Source organism: Podarcis vaucheri (assembly GCF_965113315.1).
Source record: "Podarcis vaucheri genome assembly, chromosome: 3".
NCBI classification, from domain to species: domain Eukaryota; kingdom Metazoa; phylum Chordata; class Lepidosauria; order Squamata; family Lacertidae; genus Podarcis; species Podarcis vaucheri.
The window spans coordinates 28,353,219-28,377,070 of record NC_138761.1 but is presented as its reverse complement, the minus strand read 5'-3'; the positions used below and the strand labels follow the sequence as shown (position 1 = coordinate 28,377,070).

Sequence of the window (23,852 nt, the reverse complement as noted above, 5' to 3'; positions counted from 1 at the left end):
TTTATTATTACAACTGTATGATCAGGGCAAAGTTGCGAGTTCATGAAGCTCAAAGACAACAAAATGTCTTATCAGCTTATAGAATTTACCTCTAATAGTGAAGTCCTAGGAACAGCTGCTTGCAGCATAGCCACAGCGAAGCACCTTAAAATCTCAACAGTTTCAAGGGAACTACCATATTGGCCCGAGTATTGGCCCTTTGAGATCCTGGACCACTCAGACCTGGTATACGGTGAGGACCTGGTTCATAAGACAGGCACAGATGTTGAACACAAAGAGGAAGGGAGCCGTGTGCAGGACTCCAAGAGTTAAGAAAGGAATGCCTTGCTCAGCTTTGCAAATATCTTACAGCACTGGGGGATTTTGTTGTTGTTGTTGGAAACTAATTGATAGATCTTAGAAATGGTGTGTGTGTGTTTCCCTCCCTGGGGGAGATACTGCATCTAAAACACTTACTCAGGGAATATCGCTGATCCCAAGTGTGAAAGTTCTTCATCTTCAATTGTGAAGCCGTTACAGTTCACCTGAGAGAGAAAGCGAAAGACGGAGAGAAATTAAAAACCCGCTGGCTTGTTGAGCATCGCATGCCTAAGTGACCATATTTGTCTGCACCATCCTGATTAATCTGATTAGAATGCTGCTTATTCTTAATCAAGTCTTGCTGCTGAGCGACTAGCTTTACAAGAAGGGAGGTCAGAGTTTGCCTGCAATTTAGTTTTATAGTGGAAGATTAAGGATGCGGCAGCCGGGCTGAGCTGCAGCAAAGTGTGTCAGCATCCTGGAACCAGGTGGGGCGAAAAGGCAGCTGAGTGTGTTATTCTTAGTCTCAAAATGACATTCAGCTCCAAGCCGTACCTTCCATTACATCATTTAGACAGCAGCATCTTTTAAAATGTGTATACAACAGCATTCATGTCATGTACTAACATCAAACATTACTATCTCGATGTTTGTAAAAAAAATCATTTCCTAATATATAGTGTTTATGTTTACAATATGTGCTCAGTATGTTTATGTATTGGTCTGCATTTTGTATATCTACTCTATGATACATATTATTGTTTCTTTTTTAAAGAAAGTCAACAATAAATTAAAAGGGTAAAAGCTAAAGAAAATGGGACTGAGTACTAGGCTATATCAAAAGGGGGGAAAATGAGAACTGCATAGATTACTTCCACACTTTACATTTTTGGGACAAATACTGAAGAAATGTAATATGCAAACATGCATAAAATTATTTGCCAAGGCTTTGGTTTCCAGAACCACTAGGAGGCTTCTAATAGAGGGTTTTTGGGGATGATTCAATTTAGTGCATGCAACACCCTTAAACAATTTTGAAGCAAAGTCCATTCCTCCTGCCCCATCTGACAGAGTTTTGTGGGGTTGGCAAGGCCCAAAATGTGAGATTTATCACACAAAATTGCACACAATTCTAAGCTTCTTTTTCAACCTTACTTCCTGTACTTCTGGTTCAGTGCAAGATCACATGCTCCCAAAGGTGCCATTTGGATCCAGCCTAACCCCCTACCCCCTTTTTAAAATCCATCTTACTTGACCAAAAAGGACCACAAGAGCTGCATTGTCAGGGTATTCTATATGCTTTGAATAAAAGTGATGGAGAGCCGAGATGTCATTCTGAATCAACTCTCTCTTTTCATTGTCGAGCTTATCGAGATCTGCAAAGGAAAAGAAATCCCTTTTCAATACAAAGACCAATTTACTTGCAGTGAAGTGCAGCGAAATCTGCTTCAAGACAGGACGCCCTCGAAGAAAAGAGAATCAGTCACAAGAACTCTTCTTTGAACTGCAGGGAGTATCATTTTCCTCCTTGTAGGCCTTGTGGAAGGGAACAATGCCAGGAAGCATCTAACAGCTGGCACATTTCTACCCATATATTAGCTGGGAATAATATTGGCTTATGAAACGCACTGTGTAATCTTTTTGTGTATTTGTCAATGCACCACTAACGAATGCTCAAGTAAGCCACTGAACCCACTGAATTAAATGACACCTAATGAAAGGTCTTCCTGTGTGGAAAGAACAGTTCCTCACAGGACATCAAAACTGGGTTTTTACTCTGGTTAAAAAAACAATCAATCGAAAATAAAATATTGATAAATGCCATGCCAGACTTCAGTAAATGATAGAGATCCTAGAGTGAGTGTGGCAGGAGGGGGGGCCGGGGGGGAGAAGATCCAGTGTGGTGTAGTTGTTAAGAGCGGTGGACTTGTAATCTGGTGAACCGGGTTCGATTCCCTGCTCCTCCACATGCAGCTGCTGGGTGACCTTGGGCTAGTCACACTTCTCTGAAGTCTCTCAGCCCCACTCACCTCACAGAGTGTTTGTTGTGGGGGAGGAAGGGAAAGGAGAATGTTAGCCGCTTTGAGACTCCTTCGGGTAGTGATAAAGCGGGATATCAAATCCAAACTCTTCTCCCTCCCCCACATACAGCATAAAAATGCGATCTTGCAGCCCACTTCTGCTCAATTCAGCATCAAGCTGCCTGAAAAAGCAACACATTAAACAACCTAATATGCTAAAGCCAGAAGGTTGGTGGGTTTTTTTTAAAAAATGGTCTTCCTAAAAATGCAATAAATATAATGTAGTGGTATTCTTGTCAAATGCACAAAAGTTGTACATTTCTTCCCAGAGATAGCTGCATTTCATGACCGCATCTCAAGGTGCTCCGACTGAGCAGAAGGCAAATCTAAGACATTATTGTTCTCGAATATGTGCATGGTTGTGCTCACTTATTGTCAGCACCGAGTAAGAGAGCAACACTACGAATGCTTGGCAGGGAATTCCAGTTTGCTTAGCCTTCTTAATAGCGGCTCAGTTTTGAGCTCTGCCTTGAGCGGGGGAAATAAGTTCACACACACACACACACACACACACACACAGGCCTTCACTCCTCCTTAGATCACCTTTGGAGCATTTGGGATGCGGCAACCGCCGAGGACATGTCAGATTTGACTGGCAGTGACAGATATGCAACTCAACACTGGAGGGTCCTGCAATTAGCCCCAAAGACACTGTCACTATCAAGCAACTGTGCCATCGCTGACTAGATGCCCCCTGGTAACAATGCTGGCTGTTTTAAAATTTCACATTACAATCCACCAAAGTCACCCAAGTTGCCAGGAAGGCTGTTTTGACAAGACAGAAGTGTAATCAATGGACCAGAATTTCAATTCACTTTTATCCCAAGTTAAGGGGAACAACAGAATCATTGGCGGTGGCAGCAGGGTGGGGGGTGAGGAGAATAGGACACCTTGTTGAGGTAGATCTAGAAATGCACGTGTGTAAAATGTTTGTGTATTGTGCTATAATTAGTATATGCAAAGCTATAGAGGCAAAATGCAAACAGAGAGGCCAAAGAGGGTATATATAGCCTGTGACTTTTCCACGAAAACTCACTGTATTCAAGATAAATAATGATAATTCATAACAGAAGTGATAATGTAACCTTTTGGTACTGTATTGTGTCTGTTTTTTATTGTTTTTGCCTATTGCATTGTATTTTTGATGTACTGTTAGTCACTTTGAGACTTTTTCTAAAGAGCGATGAATAAATATCATTCTCAATACTACAGGAAGAGACAGAGAGAGAGAGAGAGAGACTTGTAAACACAGGCAGGTTTTGTTGAACAGCTACAAAATGCTTTCTGAACCCCCTATGGAATAACCCTTGGAGTCTTCCGTTTTTCTATACTTACGGGATTCAAACTCTGTTATAGAAAGGAGTTTTTCTGACTCAGTCCTTCCAGGGTGTGTTTTCTAGTAATGAAGAAAAGAAAAGTGACATTTTCAAAAAATCCCACACACATTCCATCAGCTTATTCACAACTGTCCTTTCTAACACACACACACACACACACACACACACACACACACACACACACACTGGCCAGATGAGTCAACAAACTGCACTCTGGTTTAAATCTGCTGACACCCTAGGCCACTATGTCCCAAAACTCCTGTGAAAATGCCTGCACAAACAGAACAAGTATTTCTTAATTATTATTTTTAAACAAAAATCGTAATTTCTTTTAGCTGCAGATTTGCAGAAAGCAACTAACAGCAGCAAGCTATTAGAAGGCAGTCTTTGCTTTGAGGAAAGTGAATAATCTCAATGTTGACAGAGTTCAAAAGCAACACTCCAGCGTTGGCCTAAGGCCACTTCTTTGTAATCTTGGCCATTAAATATGGGTTTGCAGGTGGCCCAGCAGCTGAGGTTCAGGGACTATGGTTTGCATATTTAGCTTTCATATGGCATGTAGGGCTCCCTCCCACTTCCCTGCAAGCTATAAAAGCACAAATTTATTCCAATGACTTTTCATCATTAAACATCTAATTTTGTTTGTGGATCACCACTAGAGTGTGTTTAAAAAAAAATTAAAAAGAAAGGAAGGGAAAGGAAAGAAGCACAGGGGGAGTCAGGCAAGCTACCATCCCAGCATGCCTTCAGAGTCCTCTCCCCCCCACTGCATCTGGGTCACCCTTATCACAGAAGCAGTTCTCAAAATGTACAGAATTTCTTCAAAGGCCATTGTTTAGGAGGTTTGATTTTTTTAAATCATTATTACAGAGGGGGAGAGAAGTTGGGAGCGTTATGACAACATACAAAGCTGTGACCTTGAAACTTACTGGTCCCACTTTGTTTCCCTGCGAACACTCTATGAGTGAGAGAGAACATGCTTCAGAAAACCACATTTTGCCTTGGGAGGAGCCTCCATAAATAGGGTCAGATTTCCCTCCAGCTTAGAGGGCTTCCTACTTATAAGAGACCTGGGCCACATCCATATTGAACATTTAAAGCACTACTATACCACACTTTAGCAGCCACGGCTCCCCCAGAGGATCCTGGGAACTGTACTTTGTTAAGGATGGTGAGAGCCATTAGGAGACCCCTGTTTCCCACAAACTACAACTCCCAGAGTTCCTTGGGAAAAGATATTGATTGGAACGGAATGTCTGCCAGTGATGCTGCAGTTGATTGCAGATCCGACATGGAGCAGTGAGTTCACACAGATGGCCTTCAAAGGTCCCTTCCAACATTGTGATTCTATGGATTTTATCTATTAATTATTAAATTTATATGCGTCCAAAGATTCTGGTTCTACTTCAGGGCAGTTCACAAGATAACAGCACAAAATAAATAGTTTAAAAAGAAGATGAATACCCACCCCCAACACAGTTAAAAAGCTGTAGAATATTCGTCAGCCAAGGGACTGGGAGAAGAGGAACATTTTAAGGCACCTAAAGATGTATAATGAAGGCATCAGACGGACCTCCCTGGGAAGAACATTCCACAAATGAGGAGCCACTGCAGAAAAGGCCTGTTCTTGTGTTGCAGCCCTCCTGACCTCTTGTGGAAGAGGCACACAAAGAAGGGATTTAGAGAATGATCACAGAGTCCAGGTTGGTTTATATGGGGAGAGGCAGTCTTTAAGGTTTTGCAGTTCCTCTGCATCCTTCCCTGTTTTTAAGTACAAGTGGTCCGTTCTTCCCTGAAAGGTCTCCTTTCCATCTGGGAAGGACATATTGCCACAGAGGCTTCATTTCCTAGTGAGAGGAGCATCTGGTTGAGTCTTCAACCTGGGGAACAGGACTGCCCTGGTCAAGCTGCCAAGAAGCCCACCTGTATATAATGTCATATGTGAAGGAACCACCAGCCTCCAGACAGCTGGACTGTGGAGAATCTGGCCAAAACAGACAGAAGAATTTGGAATTCACGGCAACACGGCCATAATGAACATCTGAAACAGAGGTTTGTGCAGTTCCCCCAATATACCCTGTTTCATTGAGCTTCACATCAACGTTATGCAATGCAAAAACACTGTGTGAACTGCTTGCAGTCGAGTCTTGTGCCCGAGGACATTGGGAATAAAAGGTGCTATTACATTTGTAAGGCTTTGCTTTCCAAAGACTTTGTGCAAAGCATGTTTGACGGAGAAATTCAATGAAGAACGAGGGAGGTGACTTAATAGATGGGAAAGGTTCAAGAGCACAGTACTTCAAGAGGTTCTTAAGCACAAACACTGCAGATGCTTCAACTACTCATGTTAGGAGCAACTGCCAGCATATACACAAACAAGATGTTGTGAAGCGACTTTGCACCGGAGGCTACTGGAGCACACAGTCACTTCCCTGGCTCTTTCCATCTCCAAACAAAACAAAACAGAAATCTGGCCGAAGTCTTTGGGTCCTGCTCACCTGTTTGGCAATAATCCTTGCAGTGAGTCTCACAGTCTCCGAGGGATTCCAGTTCTGCCCAAACACACACATGGCCGAGCATTCCAGCTTGTGCAGGGGCCAGTCTTGTTTCTGGAAGATTAAACAGGCATTTTTAAAAAAGAAATCAACACTGCAGATTTGTGCTTTGCAAATGAGAAGAGGATGCCCTGCGCCCCACCTGGGCCTGGAGGTCAAATGAAATGTGTTTCCTCTAGGACACTTGCTAAAGTCAGCTAAGGATGGAACCAATTGGAAGATAAAAGAGCTATTTCATGAGGTTGTTTTTAACATGCTCCAAAACGATATATTATAAAAGTCACACCCTAGACTAGTTAAGAACGCAGGGAAAGCCTTACCAGATCAGGCCTAAGGCTCATCAGTTCCAGCACCTTGCTGGAATTGTATGGCTTATGAGAAGTCTTCATAGAATCATAGAGTTGGAATAGACCACAAGGGCCATCGAGTTCAACCCCCTGCCAAGCAGGAAACACCATCAGAGCACTCCTGACATATGGTTGTCAAGCCTCTGCTTAAAGACCTCCAAAGTAGGAGACTCCACCACACTCCTTGGCAGCAAATTCCACTGTCAAACAGCTCTTACTGTCAGGAAGTTCTTCCTAATGTTTAGGTGGAATCTTCTTTCTTGTAGTTTGGATCCATTGCTCCGTGTCCGCTTCTCTGGAGCAGCAGAAAACAACCTTTCTCCCTCCTCTATGTGACATCCTTTTATATATTGGAACATGGCTATCATATCACCCCTTCAAGCAGGACATGAAAGCAAGAGTCCTCTCCCTGCCTGTGATTCCCAGCGACTGGTATTCAGAGGCATACCCTGAACATGGCCATCATGTCCGGTAGCTGTTGATAGCTTTATACTTCATGAATCGGACCAATCCTCTTTTAAAGTCATTTAAGTTGGTGGCCATCACTACTAGTTACAAGGTCACAGATCGAGAGCAGTGTTGCGGATTTGGCTGCCAGCTGGCCTGGAGCCTGGGCAAGTCAGATTCACTACCTACTCAAACCGTTCAGCCTCCCCACATTCCCATCTCTTGCCAAAGTGCAGAGGACTCTCGGCATGCTCTCTGCTTGTCCCCCCGCCCCCCGCATCCTCTACAGCCTCTGCTTCCATTTCATGACCCACCCACTAACTAACTCTCCAAGGATAGACACTCCTGACAAAATACTCAATGAGACCTATAGATGACCTAGCATTTTTCTTCTGAATGAGAATGCAAAACAAATGCAACTGTCCTGCAGCTGCAGCTCATCCCTTAGTCAAGGACCTGGGAACGGGGAGATGCTGCAGTTCAACCACAGGGCAAATACTCTGCATTCAAAGGTGTCGGGTTCAAACCTTGGCATCTCCAGGCAGGGCTGGAAAATACCCCTGTCTGAAACCCTAAAGTGCTACTGCAACCCAGTGTAGATAATACTGACCTGGATGTATCAATGGCCTGGCTCAATATAAGGCAGCGTCCTAAGAGCTTGTCCTTCTGAAATAAATGCTATCTAAGCACATGTATCTATTGGGTAGGCCACAACAGTCAAACTGAGCTATCTAATGACAATGACTTGGTTGAAGTCACTGGATTAAGTTCTTTATACCTAGAGTATTATGGACATAACAAACACAAAAATTAAATGGGCAAATTTTGGAAGTACCAAGAGTTGTCAAGAAATAAGCATAAGAGCCAAAGAAGAGCCTTTTTTGGACTAGGCCAAAGGCCTACGTGAAGTCCAGCATTCAGTTTCCCACCAGCAAATGGATGGTGACCATTCAGAAACCTGATTGTGTGGGAAATATTTCCCAGAAATCTCCACTTATATTTGCCAAATAAGCAATCATAATAAAGCTCTCTCTCTCTCTCTCTCTCTCTCTCTCTCTCTCTCTCTCTCTGTGTGTGTGTGTGTGACTGAAAAGGGCTTTATTTCATGGTCACAATATCTGACACTTGACCAGAAAGGAAGTTGTCAAATAGCAGCTTAGATTCTTCACTAAACAATTAACTTTTTGGTACACAAGGGGTAGAATGCCACATTCCGCACTTGGGTTTGTACCGCCGAAAAAAGAAAAAAGAAAAAGAAAGAAATGTTAAGGAAGATACAAAACTGACAATGCCAATATGTCCTTCCAATGTTCCGTCCTGACCCTTTGATTCTTTAAGCGTAGTTAATTAAAATTTTTCCTCAGGCAGAATCCGACTGAGTTATGTGAACTAGTAAGGTGGTTAAAGGGACAAGATATGGCTGAATTGTGCAAAACAAGATAAAAGCCAGGAATATTGCAGAAGAGGGGAGCAGTGTCTGAGTAATACCTGGCACGGAAACACTGTGACAGCGGCCTTTTTAGTGATCACAGCAGGACCGCGTTTAACATTCTTTCCCACAATTTTTCTAAGCCGTTTGACTGGTAGCGGGCAGCATTGTTCTAGCCAACTCCCCAGTGCTGTATTAACGACACTGTAGGTTCAAGGGGGTGGGGGTGGGGACTATGCAGACAATATTTCTCTCTGATTTAAGGACAGAATGAGAAAATGTCTGGAAAAGCAAGTTTGCTAGGGCACCTGCTTTTATAAAAATCAAAGCGGAAGCATGAGCTACCTCCAGTGGGTTCTTCAAAATGGTTTCCATCGGCTACGGATGTGCCAGAAGCCTATAGTATTCTAATGCAATAACAAAAGTCCCCGGAAGCCAATACTTCGAATGAATCTGTGGGGCTGGGGCGGTGAATCTCCCACAGATGGCCTCAAAGCTAGCCTATGTGTTCTAGGCATGTCTACATGGAGGTAGTAAGTCAAGGGGGAGAGGTCAAAGGGGCAGGGGAAGATTTCTAGAAAGAACGAGCGAAATTCTCACTTTTAAAAAAGAGAATAAAAAACTCATGTAATTTTCGTATTGTTCTTTTCACAAATTGGACTGGTGCCAAAACACATTTGGAGAGCCTAACATCCTTGATTCCACATAACAGAGCCAAGGACACTATTCATAAAACTGGTGCTCTCAAGTGTGAAAAATTAGACTCAATCAACCCTTGACATTATATAAAAAGCAGAATAGTGGCCCAGGGGAGGGAAGGTGAATTTACATTTCTGATTGCCATTCTCCTTATTTCTGTCTGTTTAGTTCTTCAAAAGTAGGTTGGCACCCTAGCTTTGCAGCCCTGTGGATAAGAAGAATGCCATGTATACAGAAAAGTGTGATTCTCACCTTTCTGAAAGGTTTGTTCACACTGTATTATTCCACCCCCCCCCAAAGTTTCCCTAAGAGTTGGTTTCCACATGAGCTTTCACACGACACAGAAAACCAATGGAATATAATGCATGTTCAGCACTCATTCCTGTGTTATTTGAATCCAGAAAAAACCCAGTTTGCTGTCCCCTTAACCTGGAAAACTCATGGGAGTAAATTTGGGGCTGTATACCAGCAAACAGTTCCTTTTTTTGCCATTTTCATGGGTGAGTCATAAGGGAACAGAAGCACAGATGTGCGGAAAGAGTGGGGGAGTAGTGACGCTGTCCATTCGTTGTTGTGACACATCACACTCACTGGTGTGGATGAAATATAGCAAATCAGTCAAAAAGCCACATAGCACAGCTGTTTCGACAGCACGAAAGGAACATCAGAAAAGGAACCAAAGAACCAGCATTACAGTCAGGAAAACTAGTGCAAGATTCCCCACACCTGAATGCGCCCTTACTTATTCACCACAACTGAACCTACAGCAGGGGTGGGGAATCTGGGGCCGTGCAACACTGTTGAACTATAATAATAATAATAATAATAATAATAATAATAATAATAATAATTTATTATTATTTATACCCCGCCCATCTGGCTGAGTTTCCCCAGCCACTCTGGGCGGCTCCCAATCAGTGTTAAAACTACAACTACAACTCCCATCATCCTTGGCCGTCAGCCATGCTTGCTGGCAAGGTTTTTTACGCAACTGGATGCAAAATGTAGTGTTGAGGGGAAACTGTGCAGTTGAAAAATGTGCCATTGGAAAATAGGGAAGGTAGATCAGATACCTGAGGGACACCATGCACACAAATTATATAATGTGCTCTGCTTCAATACTTAAACTGCCCAAACCATATTTAAACAAACCGCCTTTTTGAGCAGAACCTCTTCTTCACCGTCATCTCCAGGCAGGTAATGCTTTGTCACATCCTTGCAAATACACAAAGTACTCTGAGTGTGTGTGCATGCCTAAGGCAGATTCATAAGTGAATTATCTGTGTATAGTAGATAAGAACTGCTCACTGCTATGGAGAAACCATCACTAATGCAGTGGTACCTTGGTTTTCAAGCATCTTGGAAGCCAAAAATTGCGGTTTTCAGAAGCCGAAAACCTGGAAGTAAATGCTTCCATTTTTGAATGTGCATGAGAAATCGAATGGCTCCTGCTGCATTTTTTTTCCAGTTTTCTCCATTGAAACTGCAGGCTGCCCTTTGCACCTCGGTTTTCAAATGTTTCGGAACCCGAACGGTCTTCTGGAACGTATTACGTTCAAAAACCGAAGTACCACTGTATAAGCAAGGAGCTAAGCAGGCTTTGTGTTCATTTGGAGCTTTTTTGTCGGGGGTGTGTGTCTGAAAAGGAGTTTGCATAGTTGGAAAACCTGCTTTAAACCTCCCTACCAAGCTTGCTGAGGCTGATGGGAGTTGAGGCGCAACAGCATCTACAGGTTTGACATCCCTGATCTACAGGATTGGCCTGTCATTTAAAAGCTTTCCTACAGGGTCTATCAATATTATGAGGATTTAATACATGTGGGTTAAACCACAGAGCCTAAGGCTTGCCGATCAGAAGGTCGGTGGTTCGAATCCCCGCAACGGGGTGAGCTCCCGTTGCTCGGTCCCAGCTCCTGCCAACCTAGCAGTTCGAAAGCACAAAGTGCAAGTAGGTGCCGCTCCGGCGGGAAGGTCAACGGCGTTTCTGTGCGCTGCTCTGATTCACCAGAAGCGGCTTAGTCATGCTGGTCACATGACCCGGAAACTGTACGCTGGCTCCCTCAGCCAGTAAAGTGAGATGAGCGCCACAACCCCAGAGTCGTCCGCGACTGGACCTAATGGTCAAGGGTCCCTTTACCTATTTACTTGTGTATATATATTTTTAAAGGTAAGTCATACCCTGGGGTCTTTTTATTTGCCACACAAAGGCACAAGCATTTTAGTAAATGACTATGCCAGGAAACAAATTCACTGAATGCTTCTATTATCACTTCTGAATATTTTGATTCTCTTTAAAAACAAAGAACCAAAACTACCCACATTATCTGTCAAGGTGGCCTCTTGAGGAAGTTAACAGGCATATTCGTGGAAGCACAAAACGGTTGGAAAAGAAGGGGGGAACCTCCCACCCCCTTTCCCATTATTTTCCCTTTTCTTTTGAGAGCTTCTTCAAACATTGAAAGAGAAAAAAGACAAATAAAGGGCTGCATCCACTATAATTAGCTGACCTCAACTTATTAAGAATTGAATAGAGGTGTTTTATAGTAGGAAAAAGCAGCCTGTGTCCCCAAGACTTAGTTCATCATAGCTACACTTGTAAAATGCTGCCCTCTCAAAGTACTTATCTACAGTGCTGTTAACAGCCAGTTTCTGAGGTGGAATAAAAAGAAGACTGCACTACGTCTAATGCTCCTTTGACCCAAAAATTATTGTTACTATTTTAGATAAATAGCTGTGCATGTTATCTGAATTCAATTGGGGTTATTAGCCAGATTGATCCGCCAATTGTGAAAGGCAGAATGGAACCAACTAGCTATCAAGCTAGTTCTCCTATCAAGACCACCACGATCCAAACAAAAGAAAAGAAAGCTCAACCAAAATGATCAAGGGGATGGGGAAAGTTGCAGCATTTGGGACGTTTTAGTTTAGAGAAAATGTAAGGGTTGTCTGTGTAATGTGAAGAAAACCAAAGCAAAGAGCATGCATTTTCATGGAGGTACGAAAGGGAAACATTTGCTATACAACAGAGTCCTACAAGTTCAATATCAAGGCCCCAATGCCCTTCTCGGCTGCAAGACAAAATTGCTGAGCCACTAAAAAAAAAAAACCTAAAAAAAACCCCCGCCACCCAAAGTCTTTGAAGAAGATAAAGATGAAAATGTGATAGATTGTCTGTGCAGCACGTACAGTCAGCAGAGACTAGGTTCTAAGGAACACAATGCTTGAAGGTAACTTTGAAAAAGAATTCGGTGTTGGCAATGTTCTTACAGTACTTTGGAAGAAGCCCCCAAATGCTGGAGAGAAGCATTCTACCAAGTGAGGAGCAAAAAAACCCCGTAAGCATTTCATACAGTGTGATGAAAAAGGCATGATCAATACCGGTATGTTCAAAATATAAAGATCAAGTCTCTTGAAGTCCTATTGAATAAAGCATTACATCACACATGATGACCCGAAGGAAGGGCTTTATGAAATCATTATATAATTGCACATCTTAACACCTGAATAAAAATCCCAACTCTCCTGCAACTTTTTAATGTCCAGAGGGCCTGATAGAAGAACCCTTCATTCTTGGAAGGCTTCTTTGTTACAACTGCCTTGCAGGCGCCATGGGAAGCGCTCACCTTGAGCAGGCAAGCGCAGGAACGTAGGACAATCTGTAATTCGGGGTTTGGGAATGTGTGGCCCAGAACTCCAACTCCCATCATCTCTGACCACTGGGCCATGTTGGCTGGAGCTGATGGGAGTTCACAGCATTGGGGATAGCCACACATTTCCTAGCTAGGGCAAGTCCTGAGGGCCAGAAGGAATGACCTGGAGGGCCACATCTGGCCGGTGGATAAGAAGTTCTTTCTCCATTCCTGAGTATCAGCTTCCTCTCTCCCATTCTCCTCCAATTCTCTTAAAAGGAATAATTATTTGGATCAGCTAGTGAAAATGATGGGCAACACATTCAGGGGACACACACACACACACACACACACACAAAATTAAGGAGAGAGGAGCATGCCTGCTTTGCTAAAACTAGCTGATTCTGACTATCGTGGCAGGACTTGGAAATAGGGTTTCAGTTCCCACCTGATCCATGAAGAGGCTGTTAAAATCAGTCAAAATGCATATTCCTGCATCGAAAGCAAAGGGGCAAATATGTATGTCAAGGCCAATGTATCTACAGTGGGGAAAACAGCAGCAGAAAAAGGGGTGGGGGAGGGGGATATATTCTGAGCACAGAATATGATTTCAGCTCTTTGTTTTGTTTCAAATGGGTAATTTTAAAGACGACGCCACCTGCCATTTTTGCACCAAAAAGACAGGATGAAAATGCTGCATTAGTCATAAATATTCAATTCGGTGCCATAATATGGGGGGGGGGGGAAGAGTTGGCAAAAATAAATATGACTAACTGTTCACATGACAACCCTTTCTGAGGTAGATAGAGCACTATCAAGTCACCTGCGTAACCTTTTCATATAGCGACACCTTCCAACAACCAATTTACACTGGTGATGTTTCTAACCTCAAAAATGGCTGTGTGGGTTTGCTCAGGGGTGGAGAGCCTCAAGTTTGAGGCTCCAATGTGGCCTCACAGGAATCTTAATCCAGCTCCTGGGACTCCGCCCTCCTGAGCCACGCCCTCTACCCCAGGCCACGCCCCTCGCCGGCCTTGCCTCACAACCTCCTTCAGTGTTTTCGCCCGGAATGTGTCCTTGAAAACTTGAGAATCACTCTTGCTTGTCTGGATGAAGGATAGAGAGGGGCGTGTGCAGAACCTAGACTACCGTACAAAGAAAAAGTAAAATGAAGTGTTTTCGCTAGGCTTGAATGTGTCCTTGATCTGAGATAATGCCGCTTGCTTGCCTAGATGGAGAGTAGAGGTGTGTGAGAGCATGTAGACAAAGAAGTTTACTGTGCAAAAGTAGCATTTACATCCATTGTTTGGCCCTCTTTTGCCTCTTGCCCTGCCCGCTGCTTGCACGCCCTCCCTACCCACCAGATGTTTCCATAGAAAGTATATCCCTTGATCTGAAAAAAGGGTCCTCACCCCTGAATTAACTCAGAGGACTAGAGCACCAAACACACACTTCAGAAATAGCAAATGCAACCCTGGGGTTTTTATTAATGATCCTAGGTGGGTAAGTGCCAGAGTAGCAAGGGAAAGAAACACTAAATAAGGTTAGAGGCCTTTGCTTTTGTGCATTAAAGTTTTACCCCCAGTAACTGTTAATTACTCTAAATGGGTCTACTTGCAGCTTCCTTTGCCCCTGTAATGAATGCATATGACTAACCAAGTGAAAGCACAGTTGGTTTCTAAGCACGCTATTATTATTATTAGCAGCAGCGGTGACTGTACATTTGTAAACAGATTCCTTCCCTTCCCCGCAAAAGCTAAATCCAGCCTTTATTTCTGATTGCTCAGCTAGGCACAAGCTTCGTCACCAGCTTAGTGAAATAACGTTAAGCCATCTGGTATGTTTAAAGCAGGCAGAAGCTTCTGAAGCAATTAGGGCCATGTAGCAGTCTACTAATCTAATGGTTCAGCGATACTATGACCCAGCACAGATGATCCTCTGTGACTCATTATGGCAATTTCAAAATTCCTAGAATTATTCAGGCCACGGCTATGATTCCACAGTGGCACCGACCCTCAGCAGCAAACTCCTTTCCTCTCTCAGCTAAGAACCCACTTGAATCCATAAATCCTTGCTATTTACTGTATTTTTTGCTCTATAAGACTCACTTTTTCCCTCCTAAGGGGGAAATGTGTATGCGTCTTATGGAGCGAATGCAGGCTGTGCAGCTATCCCAGAAGCCAGAACAGAAAGAGGGATTGCTGCTTTCACTGCGCAGCGATCCCTCTTGCTGTTCTGGCTTCTGAGATTCAGAATATTTTTTTTCTTGTTTTCCTCCTCCAAAAACTAGGTGCGTCTTGTGGTCTGGTGCGTCCTATAGAGCGAAAAATACGGTACCTGTTGTAAACTGCCCTGGACATATTTTTTTGAATATGAAAACATTTGGAATAAAATAGAAGCAATGCCCTTTTTTGCCCATCATGGTTCCTGTGACACTCACCTGGCATTCTACGTTGCAGTAAAAAGCCTGCTTGCATCTTCCACACCTGGACAAGCCTTCTTTCCTTAAAAAGAGACAACGCACACAATTGTCATGCCTCTCCGGTGACAATCATTTAATAAAAATACTATGGCCATTAGCATTCCAGCATGCAGAAGCTGACCTGGTCAATAGGCATGGGACCCATATGGTCACTGAATCATAGAATTGTAGAGTTGAAAGGGACCCAAGGGTCATCTAGTCCAACCCCCTGCAATGCAGGAATCTTTTGCTCAACATGGTATTCGAACCCATGACCCTGAGGCTAAGAGTCTCATGCTCTACCAACTGAGCTATCATGCAAGATCTCAGATGGCGTCTTATAACTGTTCTTAAACTGGGGGGTGGGCTGGAGAGAGGAATTATCCTGTAAACCAGGGGAGAGGATTCAATTATATTCACTTCTAAACATGAAAAAGTGGTTCTGTGCTCCAGCCTTTTCCTCTCCTCTTCGAGCATGGGTTTGTCAAGCTATCATATAAAAAGAAAGAGCGATCCCTGGAGCTCACAGTTATCACTTTAATTGCATTGTGCACACTGCAAATGACTGAATCTAACAGGCACGATGATATAATTTGCTTCTTGGCAAATAAAAGTAATATACTTTGTTTAATCTGCTAATTTGCGGAGAAGCTCAAAGGCTCCCTTTTTTGTGTGTCTATTTAACACTGGGGCGTGCTTACATAAAAGAAAACAATTGTAACAACCCCAGTCCCTGAAGCCGTAAATGCTAGAGAAAGTTATTTAACATGCTGAGTTTTCTGCAACCAAGGCACTAAATTAGCGGCCCTCTTTCTGAGCACAGGTTTCTATACAATGGATAAACTGTGAAGCTTTTTTAAAAAAACATATAAACGTCATCTCCCTTTGGGACACCTCTACACAGTGGCTGCAGGAGGAAGTTCTCGAGCTTAGTTCCAGAGCACGCTGCATTGCAGCAAACCTACTGTGCTATATACTGCAATGCAACACATTACACCTGAGTGCCGTCAGAGGGATCTCCCTATGGTCACAGCCAAGCAACCTCCCAGATATATTTACAAAACAACGCTCCCGCTGTCCACAAGCATCTCAACTTAAACTTAAGATATTGTAGCAAGGCAGCTGTTAGGCTACTGCAGGTCGGACTATCGCTATGAGTTTGCCTTAAAAGCAGTGTCTGAGCACAGTCTGGGATTTCACAGTAGGGTACAGTCATACCTTGGTTTTCGAACAGCTTAGTTCCTGAACGTTTTGGCTCCCGAACGTCGCAACCTCGGATGTGACTGTTCTGGTTTGCAAACTCTTTTTGGAAGCTGAAGGTCCGACAGGGCTTCAGTGGCTTCTGATTGGCTGCAGGAGCTTCCTGCAGGAGCTTCCTGCAGCCAATCAGAAGCCGCGCTTTGATTTTTGAACGTTTTGGAAGTCTAACGGACTTCCAAAATGGATTCCATTTGACTTCCAAGGTACAACTGTATTAATAAGATTTCTTAATAGTTCTGCTGGAAAGTTGTGAATGACAAAGCCATCAAGGTTTGGCAGGTATCTTGATCATACTTTCTCTTTCAACAAGCCTACCCATGACATGTATTTTAATATAATGTAAATTTTAATTCAATTTTAAAAAATTTGTAGGCCAACTTGTTTTTAACATCTGGTTTTACTGGTGAGTTTAAGGTGTGTGTTTTTCTGTACACTGCCTAGAGAGAGTGTGCCATTTTGTAAACACAAGAAGAGCCTGTTGCATCAGGCCAAAGGCTTGCTCTAGAGGTGGCCAACAAGATGCCCATAGAAAGTCCATGGAGGAAGAGCACTCTCCCCATTTGGGATTGCCAGCAATTGATTTTCAGGGATATTACTGCCTATGCTCTACTAGCTAACTATGCTCTACTACTTCCTTATGCTGGTAATAGAATTATTACCGTATTTTTCGCTCTATAACACGCAGATTTTTTCTCCTAAAAAGGAAGGGGAAATGTCTGTGCGTGTTATGCAGCGAATGTGTGGTCTCTGGAGCCGAAAAATAAGGCAAAAATCAAACCGCGCTTCAGGGAGAAGGGAGCTCCGTGAGAGAGAAAGCTGTTGCTTTCCTGCATTCTGCCTCAGGGTCTTACTGCCCGCCCTCTCTGTTTCGTTGCTGTGTTTGCTCAAACGGAACAAAGAGCAGGGGAAGCCCCTCCCCTCCAGGCAAGTAGAGGGGAAAGCAGAGCGTCCGTCCTTCTATCCTCTCCCTGCTCCGGAGGGAACAATGTTTGTGAAGGGAAGAGAGATTACAGGTTCGGCTTAAAATTCTGATTTGACTTCCTGCTTTTTGTTTTTGGAGACACACAGCATTCAAATATGCTTTCTTCCATTTAAAAGGATGAAATCCTTAAACAGTGGCTGGCTTGTGTGGGTGGGTGGGGGGAAACTTTTGCCTTCCTTTCCTCACGTTATAGCCCTCTCCTGCATTCTTAGCCTTCTGTGTTTTTCCTTCCCTCCCCACTTAAAATGTGGTTACAAAGCATGGATCCACATGGATCCTCAGGATCTTTGCATTGGGTCACCCCAAATTCACCATCAGAGCACACAGCATGTCCATGGCTACAGCCTGCCCCCCCAAAATCACACACCCATTGTTGCCTGGGGCTGCAATGGTGCAAAAACGTGGTTACAAAGCATGGATCCACATGGATCCTCAGGATCTTTGCATTGGGTCAGCCAAAATTCACCATCTGAGCACATAGCATGTCCATGGCTACAGCCTGTCCCCCCTAAAAAAAATCACGCACCCACTGTTGCCTGGGGCTGCAATGGTGCAAAAACGTGGTTACAAAGCATGGATCCACAGGGATTCTCAGGATTTTTGCATTGGGTCACCCCAAATTCACCATCAGATCACATGTCTGTGGCCACAGCATGAAGCACAAAAATGATACGTCCACTGTTTCATTCAGAATATTTTTTCCCTTGTTTTCCTCCTCTAAAAACGATGTGCGTGTTATGGTCAGGTGCGTGTTATAGAGCGAAAAATACGGTAGATCTTAGAATTATTAGAAGATGTTAGAAAACCATCAGAAGTCCCCAGTGTTCTCTTCTCCAAAGAAAGCTAAACCCAGGTAAGCACAAGCCCTGGAATTTCTTGCCTCTTGGGGAACTTTCTAACAATATTACTTGGTTTTTTTGGGGAGGGGTATGTAAAATTATTATAAGGGATGCGGGTGGTGCTGTGGGTTAAACAACAGAGCCTAGGGCTTGCCGATCAGAAGGTTGGTGGTTTGAATCCCCACGAGGGGGTGCGCTTCCATTGTTCGGTTCCTGCTCCTGCCAACCTAGCAGTTCAAAAGCACAAAGTGCAGGTAGATAAATAGGTACCGCTCCGGCAAGAAGGTAAACAGCGTTTCCATGCACTGCTCTGGTACACCAGAAGCGGCTTAGTCATGCTGGCCACATGACCCGGAAGCTGTACGCCGGCTCCCTTGGCCAATAAAGCAAGATAAGCGCCACAACCCCAGAGTCATCTGCGACTGGACCTAATGGCAGGGGTCCCTTTACCTTTACCTTTTATGTTACATTATTATTAAAACCATCAAATAATTACAACATGAGAGAAAAGCTCATGATGTTCTTTTCATCAAGAGCTCTAAGGCCAATCCCTCCCCACCTCTTACATTGAAAATTGGCGGTTAAATGAAGCATATATGTTCTTATAGACTTAATGAGTCAAACTGATAATTCTCCAGCAAATACCTCACAATTTGTACATTATTTATAGCAAGAAAATGCAGCCGACACTAGTCCTAGTCTGAGAAGACCCAGTGAAAACAATGGGCATGAGTAACTTAAGTTCATTAACATGCCTCTACTCTGAGTAAACTTTATTTGGCTACAATCCAACAAAGAATAATAATACCTAAAATGTTTAGGGGTCAAAATAACAAGTTTATACAGTATATGAATATTTTATTATTTTTATTATTATTTTTCGTCCGTGGTTCTTTTTCTATTTATACTGTGTCTGCAAAACTCTCATATTGAGGGCAGGACTGGTGTTATTTTGGTACAGTACCCAGCCATTTCAAGTATTTTATAACTAAGATGCTGTATAATAAAATATCACATTATGTGTCCCATAACAATAGCTTAACAAAATACTTTTGAGGATACTATGTGTATACTTTTGATACAGTTAACCCCTCCAGAGAATGCATGTTTATTGGGAGCAACATTTGTTTTAAGTCATATATTTTGTTACCATTTAACCGCTACCCTAGATGGAAAAGATACAGTGGTGCCCCGCAAGACGAATGCCTCGCAAGACGGAAAACCCGCTAGACGAAAGGGTTTTCCGTTTTTGAGCTGCTTCGCAAGACGATTTTCCCTATGGGCTTGCTTTGCAAGACGAAAACGTCTTGCGAGTGTACCGATTTTTTTTCGCTCCCCCCCCTTTTCTAAGCCGCTAAACCGCTAATAGCCTTTTAGCCGCTAAGCCGCTAAGCCTTTAATAGCCGCTAAACCACTAATAGCGCTAATCCGCTAATAGGGTTGCTTCGCAAGACGAAAAAACCGCTAGACGAACAGACTCGTGGAACGGATTATTTTCGTCTTGTGAGGCACCACTGTAAATCTACCATTTTATGACAACAGTCATGATACCATTCCATGACAAATATTACAAACATTGCATCCAATTAGCATAGTTTTTCTCAGTGATAGCAAAACCATAGGCACAGGGAATTCCACCTAGGAGCATGTTAATGCTGTAAGAGACTGGATTAACGGGCCCTCATTCAGGGAGCTCTTAAGCACAATTTGGAAGGAAAGCTAAAGATTTCCCCCGATAGATAAATAGGTATGGGACAGCTACAAACTCCTGAATTGCTCCATATTCCTGCATTGCAGGAGGTTGCGCTACATGATCCTCAGGGTCCCTTCCAACTCTAAGATTCGATGATTTGGGTGGAGGGCATGAAGTTGGTATATGAAATGAATCAAGTTTGCAGCTCTTATGGTGACACGGTTGCTCCTGAAAGCATGTGAGCAATCACTGATGAAATCTGAGAAGCTAGAGATGTGGCTGAATTGGAGCTGGCACGTGTCTTCATCCACCCCATGATTGGCAAAACCAGAATGATTTGTGCAAAGTAACAAAACAAAAAAAGAGTGAATTTAGGATAGCTCAGTTGGTAGAGCATGAGAGGTTTGAGTCCCACATTGGGGAAAAGATTTCTGCATTGCAGGGGGTTGAACTCCATGGCCCTTCCAACTCTACAATTCTATGGAAAAGGGCAGAATTGTGCTTTCTTCTCTCTCTTTTTTGCATAATTTATACAGATGGCAGAATCTGTTTTCTTGGTGCCAAGTTTAGGGTGCCTGAGCATAGAATTGTACTCCATTTGAGCTTACATGACCCATCAGAAGACCTGAGTATCAGACTCTCTAAAATGAAATATGATGTTCCTAATTCTGACCTCTATAAAGTGGACATTATAACACAACTCTGATATTACCTTTAACACTAAATGATTAGGGATCCTCAGGACACTGAGCCATAGACTCATAGAATTGCAGAGTTGGAAGGGACCTCGGGGGTCTTCTAGTCTGCCTGCTGCAATGCATACTTGGGTGTTTGTGGGTTCTTATTATTACTACAACTGTAATATAAAGTGCCAGGGGTAAAACGATCTTGAAGAGTTACAGTGCCACAATATGCTTGCAGGAGACTCTACAGCGTATCAGAACCCAAAGGACTCTGATGAAATATATTGAGGCCTCTGCAAGCAATCTCTCTTAGAGATACACCTGTTTGAAACTGTAGGTCTTGAAACTCCAACATGATTCCATGACAGCTGTAAGCTTGCATGAGATGACTGCGGTATTTCTGCCTGCCAAGATTACTGCCTATTCTTTCTATACACCAGCCACCTCTAGGGTCAGGCTCAGTCTAGATTCAGATGTAATACGAAACCATGGCTTGTGCTAACTATAGATAAGAACCCAAAACATGGTTTGATCTTTTGAGACATATAGCAGACAAATCATGCTTAGAGGTGTTTCTTCGCTATCTTTTTCCTTCCTCGCTCAGCTCCACGTTCAGTCCCATACCCACAGTGCGATAGCCTCTCAAGGAAAATAAAACTTCATTCCCATAATGTAACTGCCATTTCATAAAGTGGACCAATGGCCCCAACTATGGTTTGCTACTTTTCTATGAATTCAGTCATAATCACGAACCACAGTTAGCACAAACTCATCTGCAAACAAGCTTCCAAATTGTGGTTTCAGATCCTGGTATGTCAGTCGCAAACAGCATCTTGTAGGCACCTTGTGTTCTGAGGTAACACAAACCATGGCTGTGTACACATTATATCTTTTAAAACACATTTGAAATGCATTCTTTCTCTCAAAGAATTCTGGACATTGTAGTTTGCCCCTCACAGAGTTACAATTCCCAGCAACTTCTAATGAACTACAGTGCCCAGAACTCTTTGAGGAAAGAAATGTGTTTCGAATGTGCTTTAAAGGTATAGCATGTACAGATCTCAAGCCTTCACGGGCCATCCGAACTCAGCCTCAGTTTTGCTTTTCTTAACAAGGAAGAGATAACTTGCACAATATTCCATGCCAATTATAAATCGCACTGGAGGAGACCACATCTTTTTATGCCAGTTTAACAGTGCCAAGAAGGAACGTAATTGGTTTTAAGAAGCAACCAACCGCCTGAACATACGCAGAGCAAGATGTCCCTAAACTGCTTGATTTCAGTGGGCTTAGTCAGGCCTACCTAAATCTAACTAAGCTCAGGCTAACTGCGTGGAAATATCTTAATTCAACTAACTTTACCAGATTAAATGCGCTACTGCCCGATAATCCTTTCTCTACTCCTTTACTGTCCAGAGATGTTGCAAATTTTAGCTGACGGCTCAAACTACAAAGAAAGGAGGATGCCTGCTCTTTCTGAAGGACAGTTGAGGATAAGCATGGCTTCCTTTGAATCACAGCTTTGTCCTGGACCTCATTTTTAGCCCTGGGTCCAGCTATTGAGCATCGACACCCCCTGGACACGTGTAAAGCCTCTTCTAATCCCACCCACCCACCCACCCACCCCACTTTCGAGTCCCCTGGGAGACAGATGAAGGGCAGCCAGAAATCCAACAGGCGCAGTGGCTTCCGAGACAGGAAGACGAGATCCTTCTCCACCTGTGGGTTTGCTGCCTCTCAGGCTACCGGCAAAGCCAGGCAGCAGTCAGAATGACGTCTCGGGGTGCGGAAGAGGGCCCCCCATGGGGGGCTGAGGCAGGAGGCTGTTGGATGTGAGAGAGGGCCCAGGTAGCAGGCAGGCAGGCAGGCCGGAGGAGCCCCGGCCCCTCTTCCTCCCAGCAGCCGCCCGGGAAGGGCCTTCCCTTCCGCAGAGAAGCGCGCCCTGGGCCGCCGGTGCTAGGACCCGCGGGGAATTCGCTTCTCGTGCCTCCCGCTCGGCCTCCTCCCTTCCGCCGGCAGGGGACGGGCGAGCGCCGAAGGGCAGCGGCCGGGCAGGCAGTATAGGCAGGCAGGCCGGCCGGCCGGGCGGTACCTGGCGAAGCAGCACTCGCAGTGGTTGCCCCTCTCGTTGACGGTCAGCACGCACGTGTAGGCCGGGCACGAGAAGAGCAGCTCCCCGGCGGCGAAGCGGCGAAGCGCCCGCAGCCCCCGGCCTTTGCCCGGGCTCTGGAAACGCTCCAGCGCCGGAGACTCGGAACTCCTCGCCGAGCTCATGGCTCCTCTCTGCCAGGCGCTGCCGCTGCCGCTGCCGCCTCCTTCTTGGCACAAGCCCCGTCGTGGCGGCGGAGGCCTGTGCCGTGGCTATTAATGGCGCGCAGCAGCAGCAGCAGCCACCCGCAGCGCCCGGCCCCGGCCAGCCAGAGCTCGCAGCACATACATGGGCATGGGCAGCCGGAGCAGCAGCAGCAGTGGCGGCCGCGGCCGGCTCCCTGGGAAAAGCGCGCCGGGAGCCCGCTGGGTCCTAGAGGCAACGCGGGCCCGCCTGCCCGCGCGGCACCCCGGGTACGCGCCCCGGAGGTGAGGGGTGGCGGGCCCTGGAGCTGGAGGCTTTCCCTTCTGCTACCCCCACTTCTCACGGTCTTTCATTTGACGTTGAGGGGTTAAGAGCTCTTCTCTCTTTTTTTAAGTTGCCTCATGGCTGTCAAAGTTAACCTTTATATCATGGCACGTTTTCCAATTCTAATTACGCTCCTTACAAAATGACTCAAAATTTAAATAAAGGTAGAAAGGTAGAAAGTTTCCCATTGCAAGTATTTGGTCAACCCTGCTAGTGATGTTAATTGCTTACAATAATCTTTCAAATACAGTGGTACCTCAGGTTACATACGCTTCAGGTTACAGACTCCGCTAACCCAGAAATGGTGCTTCAGGTTAAGAACTTTGCTTCAGGATGAGAATAGAAATCGCGCAGCAGGCGGCCCCATTAGCTAAAGTGGTGCTTCAGGTTAAGAACAGTTTCAGGTTAAGTACGGACCTCCAGAATGAATTAAGCACCCTGCAAACTAGTTATGCATATACAGTGGTACCTCAGGTTAAGTACTTAATTCATT

At 44.3% G+C, this 23,852-nt stretch overlaps 1 protein-coding gene and 1 long non-coding RNA gene across 3 annotated transcripts in view; both read right to left on the bottom strand.

Moving 5' to 3' along the window:
* SMYD2 (SET and MYND domain containing 2) overlaps window positions 1-23,222 on the bottom strand; it is a 35,109-nt gene extending 11,887 nt beyond the window's left edge. The window contains exons 1-6 of the mRNA XM_082217780.1: window positions 22,835-23,222; window positions 15,265-15,328; window positions 6,217-6,327; window positions 3,717-3,777; window positions 1,552-1,676; window positions 457-524 (exon numbers count right to left, since the gene is read on the bottom strand). Of these exons, the coding sequence (XP_082073906.1) occupies window positions 457-524; window positions 1,552-1,676; window positions 3,717-3,777; window positions 6,217-6,327; window positions 15,265-15,328; window positions 22,835-23,016 (611 nt within the window). The 5' untranslated portion in view covers window positions 23,017-23,222. The remainder of the gene's footprint in view (window positions 1-456; window positions 525-1,551; window positions 1,677-3,716; window positions 3,778-6,216; window positions 6,328-15,264; window positions 15,329-22,834) is intronic.
* LOC309529784 overlaps window positions 1-23,852 on the bottom strand; it is a 760,251-nt gene that overhangs the window by 141,448 nt on the left and 594,951 nt on the right. The window lies entirely within an intron of this gene.